Consider the following 14,329-nt stretch of genomic DNA (forward strand, 5'->3'; position numbering starts at 1 on the left):
AAAAAAAAAGAGGATGCTTTGTATGAATGTCTTTCATCAGCATTAAACAAACTTAAATTGAACATTGTCATCAGCTTAGCTTTAATTCAGACCTGAATGACCAAACCTCCCCCCCAAAAAAAGGTGATTTTATCTTGAAGCAATTAACACAAAGCAATCTGTATCTCACAAATTAATTGTTTAAATTTACTTTCTAGTGTGGGAGGAGATGAGTCACTGGACAATAATTACAACTATAGCAGTAATACTTTCAGGTTGAAACACTACTGCTTCACAAATGAAATGATTTTAGTAACTAAACTCAAACACAATTTGCTGGAAAGGACTTCTAAAATTTTTGAGATACAAAAGTATAATTGAATCTCTACACAACCTGTATATGGGCAGCTACCTTGCTTGGGCTTTGCTACAGAAGTGGTACAATCAGATGGATGTAAGGAGAGGCAACTATGGGTGGGTTCAGAACTGCTCAGATAAACTACATAGAACGCATAATAACTTACTATTAGAATAAATACAAAAACGGCTTTAGAGGGAAAACTGTTGCTTTGAATAAAATAATAAATCTGCCTTTCCTTGAAAATCTATCTTCCTAGCTGACATCACCTTTATTTAAATGCTATTTTAAAATTAGAAGTTATAGTAACTTCAGCATTGCCTTGTATCCTGTAGAGGTTGAAAGATACATTCAAAATGTGTTTGTGACTAAAATATAAGCTATTATATGGTTTTCCTCTTACACACAGCTGCTGCTTCTAATATTAAATGGAGGTTATGTAGATTGAATTCTTCCTAAAGGACTCAAATTCTTTGATTCTGAGTTACTTTCAGTAGTTTAGAGATTTTGTTTCACACTGAAGCTTTTGCCCCTATTTTGAGAATACTTAGGGGACATAAAAAGAACAATGATATGTTATGTTCTAGGTTTCAACAATCCTATTCCTTTCTAGAATTTAAAAGAATGGAAGAATATGGTCTAGAAGTAAATAAAAGTACCAGGCTTTATAATTTTATTTAAATCTTAAACCTCTTAAAATGTACTGTTAAAATTGCCGTAATTAAAATTACAGTTCTGGAGAGCTAGTTCTTAGAAACATTGTTTTAAAGACAGTAGTTATAGATTCAGGACTTGCTTTAATTGATTTTTAAATAAAATATATTTGAGTATCTATCAAAAAAAAGAATTTAATTCAGCCCATAGTTGCTGATTAAAGACATTATAAGCCTTAGAGTTTCATTCATTCTTAGAGGATTATACTTTTCTAATTTTTTTATCATATTCCTTGAAAATAGGTGGCAAGGTATGGGAAAGAGAAGACTGTGTTGTGTACATTTTTAAAAAGAAATTTCCTTATTTTTTATAGACACAACATACCACCTTATAATTTTACTGTTATAATGCAATAATGGCAAAAAGCAGTAGAACTTCAGGTCAAACAACTCTTGCTACTAATGTAAACTCATTCTCAGAAAACCATTCTCACATGGACAGTGGTTAGAAAAAAGTACATGAATGTGCTACAAAAATAGAGCCACAAGACTTCTCACAAGTAAAAGAAATCCTCTGTAGAAGTCCAGTTGACCAAGGTCCAGCCTCCTTAACAGTGAGCAACAGGGAATATGCTGCCAAGTCACCATCTTCAGTTCTGAGAGTGAGTTTACATGCTTCCCCAATGGCACAAAGTCTCATGACGATCCAATGAATCAACAGACACTTGGAAATATTAATAAACATTTTTTTATGAACTACTACAACAAAGAACTTCAGCAAGAAGGAAAATGAAGTTTATGATCTTTGAGTAAACATTTTTAGCGTAACAGTCTCTGCGACCAGATATTGAAAGAGAAAAAATATCAAGCTTATAAAACACCATTTCTCTGTTATCAACTGGAATACACTAAAAATAGGATAATGGAAATACATGTTCTTAAAGCATTTCCACAGGAAATGTCCATAATTATGACATTCTAAATCATTTAGCAATTGTATATGCTACATTAACTAAAACAAAGGTATTCCTTATTGCATATTTTAAAATTGGAAGGATTCTCTAGCTTAAGTGGGGGATATTTAGGGGGAAAATACTTTGGCTCAAAATGTATACTGCGCCAAGGCAGCTTCATTCTAAAAACATAAACCATTTAAAATAAACTTTTATATTTTGAAGCCAATAATCCTTTAACTTGATGAATAGTTCATAGTCCATTTTCTGACTAAGTGTCAGAGGTTAATTTTATGGGCCCTGTTTTAAGGCCTGTGAACAGCCCTCACTACTCTGAGAATAAGGTGTAGGTGGAGGTTCATCTTTAAAGCCTGAAGGCATTAAGTCTTTTGCAGCTGGTGGTGGCCCATAGTCTTGGGGACCATGAGTTGGAGGTGGTAATGGGGCACCAGGAATGAAGTACTCTCTTGGGCCAAATGAGCCTAAAGGTCTAAATGGTGCTGGTGCGGGTCCTGGAAAAAAATCACGAGGGTCAAAAGGCAAATCCCGTTTTCCAGGTGGAACACCTGGTGCATATTCTCTGAAGCCTATTGGTGGACGCATACCAGGACCTGGAAAATAAAAAGGACGTTATGTAAATACCCAGAAATTTCTGAACTAGGGTGATGTCAAGTATGTTAATATAGTCTTTAATTTCTCTCAAGCCTAGAACATCAACTGGTGAACATCCTGACTTGCCAGATGAGGCAAACTGAGATGGAACAAGTATAGGTTATAGCCTTTGACCAACCAGCCATGAACAACATATTAAGGATTTAAACATGGCTCTACCTAGCTCCAGGCTTGTCTTTTTTCTTTCCCTACTATATAATTGCAGAATTATTTCTATCTCACAAGAGCTCCATTTATATTTGGAAGTACTATATTACCATGACAAGATGATAGATTATGAAATAAGAATTTTACTACATCAAAGAAATTTTGATAAAAGGAAATCCCACTATTTATTACTGTATCCATTAAAAATTCAGCATGGACTTTACACATGCCATTAGAATCAAGGTGCATGCCCTCCTGGAAAAGGCCTTCCACAGCCACCTAATTAAATCAGCAACATTTATTAGGTCACTGTTAAATCCTCCTCTTTAACACTTCCCTTTGACTTTTCTCAAGGTAAGGAGGGTTTGACTTTTCCTTTTCTATATTCTATAACCTACTGCTTATGCTTCCATTATGGGTGATTACAAACTTTATGTTATAGGATTTTCATATCTGTGACAAAATTTTAAGTTATGGCATGTGTCTCATCCACCTTTCCATCTATTGCAGTGCATATCAACAGATTTTCAACAAACATCTGCAGAAGTAATATTTCTTGCTTTTCTGTAGATAGCCCCTTATCCTTGTCTATGAGAGATAGCTATTGCCTATCTCAGTATAAGATTATGTAGTGTTCCATATGTCCCAGAAAACTGGAGGAAAAGTTAAAATGTACTCAGCTTTATCCTTTCATTGTTAAGACCTGAGATAGCAACCAACTGTTTTAGCAAGCAATAGAAATGAAAGATGAATGTGATTTATAAGTCAATCACTACTGTTCAGATCATCATACCAAATGGTGGAGGAATTGGCCGAGGCCCAAAAGGCCCACTGAGCTGAAGTGGCGGTCCATACCAAATGGGAGGTGGTGGAGGCCATCCCATCGGGGGTCCCATAGGGGGGCCCATGAAGGGTATCCCTGAGAAAGGAGGGGGCCCTTTCATAGCCATATGAACCTGCAATTTAAGATTTGAAAGCAGTTAAAAGCTTTTAAATTCCTATGTATTAAGACAAAGTACCAACACCGATAAAAGCTAAAACCCAAAACAGGCACCTATCCAGAGAACACCATCAGTGCAACAAAACTCTACCCACCCCTCCTGTGTATTCCCACTGACAGCTTATAGAAGTTGGAAGGATGCCACAAGAGGGAGCAGTTTGTTACTGATTATATCTGCACAGGAAAGGGAAAGGCAAGAGGACTGGCAGAGGTTATTAACAGAGGTGATTTCTGACCAGTATGTCATGCTGTATTCACTACAATCTATTTCAAAGGGAGTCCCTCCTCCCCATCACTTCCCTTTCATCACAATAGCTTATTTCCATATTAAGAATGAACAGAATAAAATGAAAAATCCATTTTCTACCCATGTAATAACAGCTACTATTCAGAGTATCTTCAGTAAGTCTTTCATATATTATTCAACCTCTGAGATCTTTAAGTAGACTGTCTTGTTTTAAATAAGAGGGAACAAAAGCAAATGGAATATCATAATTTGTTGAAGGCCACACTGCATATTAAAGGAACTCAATGCAGGTTTGCCTCCAAGCCATGCTTTTCCCACCTCTACTTCTCTCTAACAATGGGTCTTTGCTCTCTTTTAAATCTTCTACTACAAAGGGGTTTGGGGTCTTATCTAAGCTGTCCTTAGATTTCTCCAGAGATGTATATTCCTGGAAAATATATACACTGTAACTTGAGAAGTATTTTCCATCACAGTGCTATATACACAAATTAGGAAGACAAGGCTTTTATATTTACTTTCATTTACTGTACACCATTTGAGATATTGATTTATCATTTCCTATGAGTAGTGGGTTTGAAACTAAACAATTAAAAATTTTTATTATAGAGCTGCAGAAGACCTACCAGATATAATAGCAACACAGTTACAAGAGAATACACTTATGTGAACAAATGAGACCATTTCTTGGGACTGACTAAAGAGGTCATTTCAGATGATCATTGTTTCACTGAAACAGTATTTCACTTTCAGAAAATTCTGATACCAATCTAATTCAAATCACTCAAAATAGGGTTTGCACAAAGAGGAATTCTTAAATAACATTCTTCCAAACAAAAATACAAATGATGAATTATATAATTTATAATGAATTTACTTTGCCTTAGAACATTCAACACAAAACACCATATAAAGTTAGAGTGATAACTTTTCACATTCTGCAGTTCATTATAGTTGTGCACACTTAAGCAACATTCCCAAGTTAAGGAGAAAAGTAAGCTCAATATTGCATGCAGTTTAAAGCAAATAAGATCAGTGTCATGCTCTGAATATCCTTCCCAGAAATGCACAGAATAAAACCCAATTCAGTTTTCAACCTCTAAGTACTTACTCCAACTGGATGCTCAGTCAAAGAAGTAATGGTGGAGACTGAGGGGGTCTCAGGTTCTTGGGGAACAGTTTGCTTTTTAAAAAACAAATGGGATAGTACAAATAGAACACAAAGAAGGATAAAGCAAAGAGCAAGTACTGTAGCAAAGCTACATGTTCCTGCATGACCACATGATTCACAGTAACTACAGAACTTACCTTGCCCTCATTCGTCACCTCAGCTGGAGAAGAACTTCTGGAGCTGCTGTTCATGTGAGCTGGACCACATCCCGGGTCTGTTAGACATCAAAGAATGGATTCAGACTTATTCTCATATGAAAAGAATAAAAATCCTCCATCCACAATTACAGATTCTTTGAAATTACTTGGTCCCTTTACCAGAGGCAACGGGTTTCCCAGATGCCTCAGAAGACCAGTATGAGGTAAAGGTCCATCCACTGACCCTTGGGAAAGAAAGATCAGAGCCCTTGTATGTATTTTTCAGAAGAAATAAACCACTGGTGGACAGGTCAGGGTTCAACAATAACTAGAAAGCAACATGAAAAATGGGTTGCCCAGGGGTTGGGGTCATAGCTCAGTTGTAGAGTGTTTGCCTAGCATGTGTGAGGCACTGGGTTTGATTCTCAGCACACATTTTAAAAATAAATAAAGATATCATGTCCATCTACAATTAAAAATATTTTTTTTAAAAAAATGGGTTGCCCAATACGTAAATCACAATTTATGAAGAGACTTAAGTAAAATAAAGAACTGCCTTGGGTTGATAGAACAGCAGATTAATAAGTACTGGTCCTAAACTTTAAGCTATAGACTTGAAGTATGTGTAGGCTGGCTTTTCTTTAGTCTGTATAACCTGACTTCCAATCTTACCAAGACTACAGTCCTATTTAGAATTGGAAATAATAATAATGTTGGAAATATGTATGCTACATAAAGTTTAAGGCTACTTTTATAATATTTGGGAAAGGAACACCATACAGATTTAATTTAAAGATAAAGGTTTACACTTCACAGTGTAAAATTTAAAAGAAAAAAACAATACAGAGACCTCCAGGAAAAAAAAAAAATGTTTTCTATTTTAGAACAGATTTTACAGAAAACATTCACTAAGATAAAGTAAGAAATTATCTTCTATATATTGTACAGGTCCAAATTCTATGTTTTCATTAGAATATTCAAAAGGGGAAAAAAAAACCAAAACCTTGAAGCAGTTTACTATAAAGCAACATGTGAATGCTCACGAAATCCATTTCTAGGCATATCTTTTTGATTAAGAGTAGCAGAAGGAGGTCTCCCAGCTGGCTCTGCTGTCAGTGGAGGGGAACATTCTCCACCACTCACGGGGGATGGACCAAAAGAGCCATTATGGCTCAGTGGACCTAAAGACAACAATGCCGTGTTACTACTTTAAGGCAGCCTTCTCCCTGATACCAACCCTCACTTCCCGCTTTAGCAAATCATTCAGATTATTTCATAACCATTACAGACAGAAATAAAAAGTAATTAACATACATTCTGCACCAAGAAATAAAATAGCTCCTTTTACAAAGTGCCCCCTACCTCTCCGAGGAGGATTTTGTAAATTTGGTCTTCCCGGCATAGGTTTTACAATCACGGGTTCATCTTGCCGCACTGCCATCTTTTGGGTCATTTCCAATAATCTTGAGTATAGAGAAAGAATGGGCTGAATTATGAAACAGCAATCCATAGATAATATCTAGCATAACCTTAAAACACTATAAAACATATAGTAAGATACCAAAATCACATACTTCTGTCTCAAATTAGCAGCTTCCCTTTTCTCTTCAGCTATAGCTATTTCTGCAGAACGAGCTTTGAGCTATTAAAGAGAAAATATTCAAATTCAGTTGCGGTAGGCTATGCACACAATAAAGAAAAGGGGGAAAAATCTTACCCAATTATCATGAGCTTTCTTCTCATGCATAGCAATCTGAAAAAGACAACACATTAAAAAAATATGTTTTTAGGGACTCATTATAATAGCCTATAATTGTCTGTATTAGATATCAAAGAATTCTGCAACTACAGGACAGTATTAATTACTACCTGGTTTTTAAATGAGCGCTCGGTTTTCTGTAGTTCTTCTTTCATCTCTTCAATTCTCTGCCTAAGAATTACAACAATTGAATAACATTTGAAACATTCTGACCATTTCCCCTTTATTCCATCAGCTATACTTTTAAAGACTTTATTATACATAAGAAAAACATTTCTATAGTTATATGAATCCAGTGTGATCAAAACTAATACTACAGGCCAGGTGCAATGCCACATGCCAGTAATCCCAATGATTGGGAAGCTGAGACAGGAGGATCACAAGTTCGAGGTCAGTCTCAGCAATTAAGTGGGAACCTATGCAACTGAGACCCTGTCTCAAAGTAAAAAAAAAGGTCTAAGGATGTAGCTTAGTAGTAAAGCACCAAAAATAAATAAATAAATAAATAGATAGATAGATAAATAAATACCTAATACTAATAACTTCTTTATCATTTAATTGCTAGAGATTCTGAATGATAAATTATAATTTCCTTAACTGTTCATCAGTGTGTTCTCAAGTAATTCTGCTAGAAATATCTTCCTCCTTAAAACTCTTTTTCTTTTTTTCAAATTATATCCATAGAAGATTTCCAAGGTCTATCAAATGCCACACTTTTGTGGGTCTTGATACATCACACAGCAAACTGATTTCTTAAAGAATTACTACAACATACAAAACCCCCAGAACTGTTTGCATTGACCAAGTTCCCTATGGTCTTGCCCATTGGGTATAAGTAAATTTTTGTTAACATTTTTCATTTGTAAAGTTGAAATTTATTTTTTCTCCTGTGTGAATTGAATGTATTCATATCCTCTTGTTATTTATACTTCCATGCTATTTTCTTCTATCTACATAATGTAAAAAAAGATTTAAAAAGAAAGCTAACACTAGTTCATTAGACATTGACACCCTCCTTTAGAAACTGAACTCACTTGTAATTTTTAACTTCCTGTACAGCAGAAACCACCTTTTCATCTGCAGCTGACAGCTGCTGCTCTTTTTCTAGTCTCTCATATTCTTCTTGGCTCAGTTTCCTAAAATAAAGCCAGTTATCAAATCAAAAGTTTCTCTCTGTGAATATCACTTCCCACAATTCTATAAAATGCTTAGGCACATAAAATAGAAATTCAAACCTGCAATTTCGTAAATCAAACTCTGGCAAATCACTTACATTTTCTAACTTCTCCTCTTAATTCTCCACTTACCAGTAAATAAAATAAATGTGAAAACAACATGTGCCCCAAGGGCAAGTCTCCTGTGTGTAAGATAATAAAAACTCACTTTACTTCAATGTGGAAGATCAGGACTGATCAACCTAACATAATTAAATATATTAGGATAAAGCAGGGGATAATTCTTTTCTCGTTTCTGCCATGGGTAGGACACTAAGTATATCTTTGTCATGGAGGAACTCTTTTCTCAATCCAAGACTGGTACCATAATAAAGATATAGTCAGTCAAAGAAGAAATCTTCTAGAATATGTCTTTTAGCTATGCAATTAACCACAGAACATTTTTCACACTTTAGATATCTATTTCAAAAGAATTGCAATTAAGCAAAAAGACAAATCTCAGTTTTGATAATGTCTGTCAACCAGAAAAAGAAGCCAAACTGACCCATGATCAGATCTACTGACAAGTTTTAACTCTGATCATGAAACTCAAGATGTTCATCTACTGAGACAAAGGTAGCCACATTTAATGATTTAAAAAATACTATTTTCTGCTATCCTTGTACTACTTTAGCCATAGTTCCAATTCAAATGATAATTAACTTGAAACTTAATTTTCCATAAATCAAAAGAACTATAGTAAAAAAGGATTATTGATACCAAATAGAAAAAGGGGATTATATATTCTTATATAGCTTCTCATTTAATTCTTCAGCAAGTATTTTATGAGTGGCTATAATATACTAGTTACCTTGTAAGATGCTAAAGAATAAAAGAGCTCACTGTTTCAGGTATAAATGACGCCTAAAGGAATATAATAATTTCCCCACTGGCTTAAGAAGGAATAAGGAGAAAACTGAATCTTGAAGGGCAGAGAGAATTTTGTTTCCAATTACCAAAGAGTTAGTCTGAGAGCACTAAGAACAATCAAAACATCTTTATAAGAATATAAAATTGTGTTTGAAAGGATCCAAGCTAAAAAGGCAGTGAAGATATATGTATGTGGCCAAGATCCATTAGAAAAAGGAATCTCAGAATTACAAGTAAGGCTGGCACTTTAAGGTACTTTTCTCCTAGGTTTACCCACATATTGAAGATAACACAAAGATATAATGAGTCTGAACTAAGCCTTCATCAAATTCCTGGGCTTAGAGGAAAAAAGAAGTGTTTGGGGCTACAAATAAAGGGACCCTTAATAAAAGCCCTAGCCTTTGAGTTTAGATTAGAAAGTACTGCACACTTAAGTGATGAACAGGCAAAAAATCCAAAAGGCACAATACTGAAACATTGAAAAGACAAGTCATTTTTGAATTATCTTAATTGCTGACTAGGTTTAAAGTGACAATCTTACTCAAGTAACCTCAACACTTTTCTATAAGATAACTTCATCTTAGTCCTCAAATTTCATCTATAATTATCACAACAATGTTAGCCAATCAAAACTGACCAGGCACTCCATAAGACAAAATTCTGTGAGAAAAAAATCCCACATAAAAGGAAACCACCTAATGGGGTTATCCGCACATGTTTTAAAATCACTGTGCTTTATATAGTCAAAAAAGTAAAGTCAAGATTATGAATTTCAGGTCTGGGAATATAGTTTAGTTGGTAGAGTGCTGCCTTGCATGCACAGGCTCTGAGTTCAAACCCCAGCACCACAAAAGAGGAAAAAAAAAGATTATGAATTTTGTCAAAGCATTAGAAACTATAAAACCAAGAAATAGTTGCATGTGGTGACCTACCTACAGTCGAAGATACTCAGGAGGCAGAGGCAGAATGATGAGATTAAAGATAGCTTGGAAAGCAGTAAGATACTAGTCCCTTATGAGAAAGAGCAAGGTGTCTGGGGAGGTAGCTCAATAGTAGAGCACATGGCTCAAGGTCCTGGGTTTGAGCTGTAGTACTGAAATAGGACTGGGGTTGTGGCTCAGTGGTGAAGTACGTGCCCCACATGTGTGGGGCACTGGGATAAGTCCTCAACACCACATAAAATAAATAAAATATTGTGTCGGGCTGGGGATGTGGCTCAAGCAGTAAGGCGCTCGTCTGGCATGCATGTAGCCCGGGTTCAATCCTCAGCACCACATACAAACAAAGATGTTGTGTCCGCCAAAAACTAAAAAATAAATATTAAAATTCTCTCTTTCTCTCTCTCTTAAAAAAATCCTATAAAAATAAAATAAAATATTATGTCCATCTACAACTAAAATAATATTTTAAACCCTGAACTTTTTAAAATCCTAAACTCAATGAATGATTTTAGCAACAGATTTGGGAAGTAAAATAAATCCTACCACTTTTAAGACAGGTCAGAAGAAAATATCCAGAAGAAGTAAATCCAGAATGTAGGAGGCAGGGGAAATCAAATTCTAATATGCATTATTATAATCAGAAGAGAGAATGAGGTAAAATCAACATTTAGAAAAAGACTCGACAATTCAAGAAATGTTTAATTGTCCCAAGCAACATAACTGCAAAAGGAAAAAGTGGGTGGGGTGGGGAAAACTACACCTAGGCACTTCCCAATACAACTGTTAAAAAAACAGAGAAATGACTACAGGAACTAGGGGAGGGATAAGACCAAACAACAATGATAATGGACTCCTTAAAGAAAAAAATTAAAACCGATGGTAATTAATTGGATATTTTTAAATTGCTAAAACTAAGTAACAGTCAGAATTCAGTAGCCAAAAGAAAGATCCTTTAAAAATGGAAACTGGTTTTAACTCTAATCATGAAGTTCATGTCAACCTAATACAGATTATGAAGGTAGCAATATTTAGTGGATAAAATACTATTCTCTGTTTATCCTTGTACTACTTTGATACACTAATCAAATCTATCATTAAAGGACAATGTTCAAATAGAATGAAAATAATTTCAAATAAGAAACCAACAGTGTAGAATGCAGAACTACAGAAACTTTAAATATGTGTATAAATTGAATGAATGTCTTGTGGAGTTCACAGTATATGAAGTACTAACATACGATGCCACAACAGTTATCTGATTCAGCAGCTACTTAAAGCCCATAAAAAAAGTAATAAACCTATTAATCTATGTCAGGTTTTTATTAAATCCAGAATATACACCATGGCCTTTAAATTATGAGAAGATGAATAAAATTATAATTATAATTATATAATTATAATTCCATTATAATTTATGATTACATCAAGCTTATACAGGGGATGAGGAAACTAATTAAAAATATTTAAACTATTAAAAAGATACAAGGAAGAAAAAAAGAACAGGTCATCAAATAGAAAGCAAATTCTTCATAAACCACAGGCACATATTGACATGGACAGACTTATATTTTAGAAAGTCCACTCAAGCGGCTATAGAGAAAATTACTAAGAATTTGAAATAAATTATATAAAAATATAAATAATGGAGAATGAAGACAGATGACCTAGGTTAGAAACAGAAAAGATGACACAGGCATGAACTAACATAGTACCTGGGGATGAGTAAAAAGAGTACAAACCACAGATGATGACTGAATGAATTTTGGAGGAGTTGAGGAAAATAGTGCTACAATTTAACTGCATTACAAAGAAAATTAATTGCCATTTAGGTCATTCATATTACTAGTAGGGACAGAGAAAACAAGTGTTCTTTTGAAAAAAAAAGTGATAAAATGAGAAATGTTTCTTTGAAACAGGCCAGGCATTTAGAACTGGCCTGAACAAAAATTTGAGATTCTAAAAAGGTCGCTTGGAGATCACAGAATTTTAGAAAAGTTAATGGAAAGGTTTCAATATTTAATGCATTAATTAGGCAACAGAAGTCAAAATACCTAAAAATAGTTAGGTCTATAAGAAGGTCTGTCTTTGCTTTAACAAGATATAAATATGCTGAAGAGTAAAATCAGGTGCAAACAAATAAAATCTGACACAAAAAAAACTATTTTTAGAGAATTCAAGTATTTTTGTGGATTAAAAACTTCAAATGAACTTTCAAAAAATAACTAGCTCCACACTGAGAAGATTAATATATAAATATATACTACAAACAAGTACTTCTGTAATCATAACTCCTAAAGTCCTTGCCACAGTTCAATTTTTAGTGTGAACATCTGAGATATTCAAGTCCAAAACTTGTACCATCAATAAGTAAATATTATTCCTTTTTGAAGTTTTTATTCTACTAAAACATGTCATTCCAAATCACTCAGTATTTTTAAAGGTCCAAAGTTAGAGATACAAGTTCAAAACATTAGAATTACATAACTGATCACAATGAAAGGTAATTAAAATAAATAGTGGGATCATAGAAAGGGTCTAGATCTTTGAGAGGTATTTCCACATCAGTGACTGTTAATACCAGTTTACCACTTCTTGCCTTCATATGAATTTGACAATTGATTACGATGTCCTCACAGCCTTAGTTTATGGTTCCAACTACCTCAGGACTCTTAAGACTGATGATGGAAAGAAAAATGCAACTTATAGGAAACAAAACACAAAGGAAAAAAGACAAATCTGTACTAGATAAAATTATCTGTTAGTTCACACAGTGATAACAATAACAAACAATGAAAATCTTACTTTTTTAGTGCCATCTCATTTTGCTGGTAGAGTTCATTTAAAATCTCCACTTTCTGCCTAAGAGTTTTGCATTCCTCTTCCAGTCCAACTTTAGAAGACCGTAGTGAATTGCAGTCACTTTCTAATTTCTTTATTTGGTCTGTAAAGGATAAAACAGCTTATCTCTATATGTGTACAAGGACTTAAGAACTTGTTTGAGGGAGTAGTGCTAAGAAAAGTAAGAAGCATGAAAGCAAGAAGCCATTCTTTATCTTTCCAATAAAATTTTAAGTCTTTCCAACATGGCAATTTCTTCTCAAGAAGAACCCACCTTCTAGATTATATTTTGTGGACATCGAGGCTCTTAGCTTAAGTTGTAAAAGTTTTAGATCCTCTTCAACTACTGATATTGTAGTTTGTGTCTAAAAATTGCAGAAAAGAGAGGTATTCTTAAAAGTGAGGCACAGGAAGAATTCACAGGCACTATGGGACTCTTACAAAGAACTATACCCGAGAGACATCCATCATCTGCTTAATTTGATCTTTGATCTTCTCGTTCCGATCACCTAAAAAACAAAAGACTTTAGCTTTTTCTTTCCTTACTTTTAACTCTATATTCTCCTAACTTCCCCAAACTAAAGAATGATTGTGTTCAAATACTGGAAGAAAAAAAAATCAATTAAATAATTAAACGGATTAGACTAATGACTTTTAAGAGAATTGAAAGTTTAGATTAAAAAAAAAGAGAGAGAGAGGTGAATTTCAGACTGGGGTTGTGGCTCAGTGGTAGTGTGCTCACCTAGCATGTGTGAGGCACTGAGTTTGATCCTCAGCATAAAAATAAATAAAAGTACTGTGTCTGTCTTAAAAAAAAAAAAAGGTGAATTTCTAGTTTGCACAACTAAAATGTTATCTATGCTATTCTTGTAAGATAAAAGCTTTTCTTCTCTCTCAGATCTATCTTCACCTGGGCAAGTAAGTGTCTTGTTTAGAAAGATTCAATCCTCTATTTTCTCCCTGAATCTACTACCAGGTGTGGTTTGAAATACTTGCTATGTAAGCAATATCCAACTTGGGAGAAAACATCTGGAAATATTTTCCTCATCAGTAAACACTGTTACACTCCCTCTCTAGCTTTCTGATAGTCTCTAGCCTCTGTTCTCACAGCCTTAGTTTATGGTTCCAACCGCCTCCGGACTCTTAAGACTGACTGTGGACCTTAAAACCTCAGAGCCATAGAGATGATGAGTATCAAAATCAAGTATCATCTGCATAAGTTAAGAAATAAATTTCTCTTACTGTACAATGTTCAATACTTAGAGGTATAGGATGTGACTATTGTAGCTGCAGTGTACTTACTAGTTTTCAATGGGATAGAAAAAGTCAGTGTTCTTCACATGCCTATTGCTACATTATAGCCCAGCAACCCACCTCTGCCAATGCAACAGAC

At 34.5% G+C, this 14,329-nt stretch overlaps 1 protein-coding gene across 2 annotated transcripts in view; it reads right to left on the bottom strand.

The window, feature by feature from the left end:
• Positions 1 to 1,722: 1,722 nt before the first annotated feature.
• LOC144255769 (transport and Golgi organization protein 1 homolog) overlaps positions 1,723 to 14,329 on the bottom strand; it is a 31,249-nt gene continuing 18,642 nt past the window's right edge. The window contains exons 11-23 of one of the 2 annotated variants that reach the window (XM_077800648.1): positions 13,390 to 13,445; positions 13,211 to 13,301; positions 12,901 to 13,039; positions 8,108 to 8,209; positions 7,184 to 7,244; positions 7,032 to 7,067; positions 6,889 to 6,956; positions 6,677 to 6,777; positions 6,358 to 6,495; positions 5,315 to 5,391; positions 5,118 to 5,189; positions 3,556 to 3,718; positions 1,723 to 2,554 (exon numbers count right to left, since the gene is read on the bottom strand). In XM_077800648.1, the coding sequence (XP_077656774.1) occupies positions 2,235 to 2,554; positions 3,556 to 3,718; positions 5,118 to 5,189; positions 5,315 to 5,391; positions 6,358 to 6,495; positions 6,677 to 6,777; positions 6,889 to 6,956; positions 7,032 to 7,067; positions 7,184 to 7,244; positions 8,108 to 8,209; positions 12,901 to 13,039; positions 13,211 to 13,301; positions 13,390 to 13,445 (1,424 nt within the window). In that variant the 3' untranslated portion in view covers positions 1,723 to 2,234. The remainder of the gene's footprint in view (positions 2,555 to 3,555; positions 3,719 to 5,117; positions 5,190 to 5,314; positions 5,392 to 6,357; positions 6,496 to 6,676; positions 6,778 to 6,888; positions 6,957 to 7,031; positions 7,068 to 7,183; positions 7,245 to 8,107; positions 8,210 to 12,900; positions 13,040 to 13,210; positions 13,302 to 13,389; positions 13,446 to 14,329) is intronic. The other variant, XM_077800649.1, reaches the window with a different exon arrangement.

Source organism: Urocitellus parryii, chromosome 7 (assembly GCF_045843805.1).
Source record: "Urocitellus parryii isolate mUroPar1 chromosome 7, mUroPar1.hap1, whole genome shotgun sequence".
NCBI classification, from domain to species: Eukaryota; Metazoa; Chordata; class Mammalia; order Rodentia; family Sciuridae; genus Urocitellus; species Urocitellus parryii.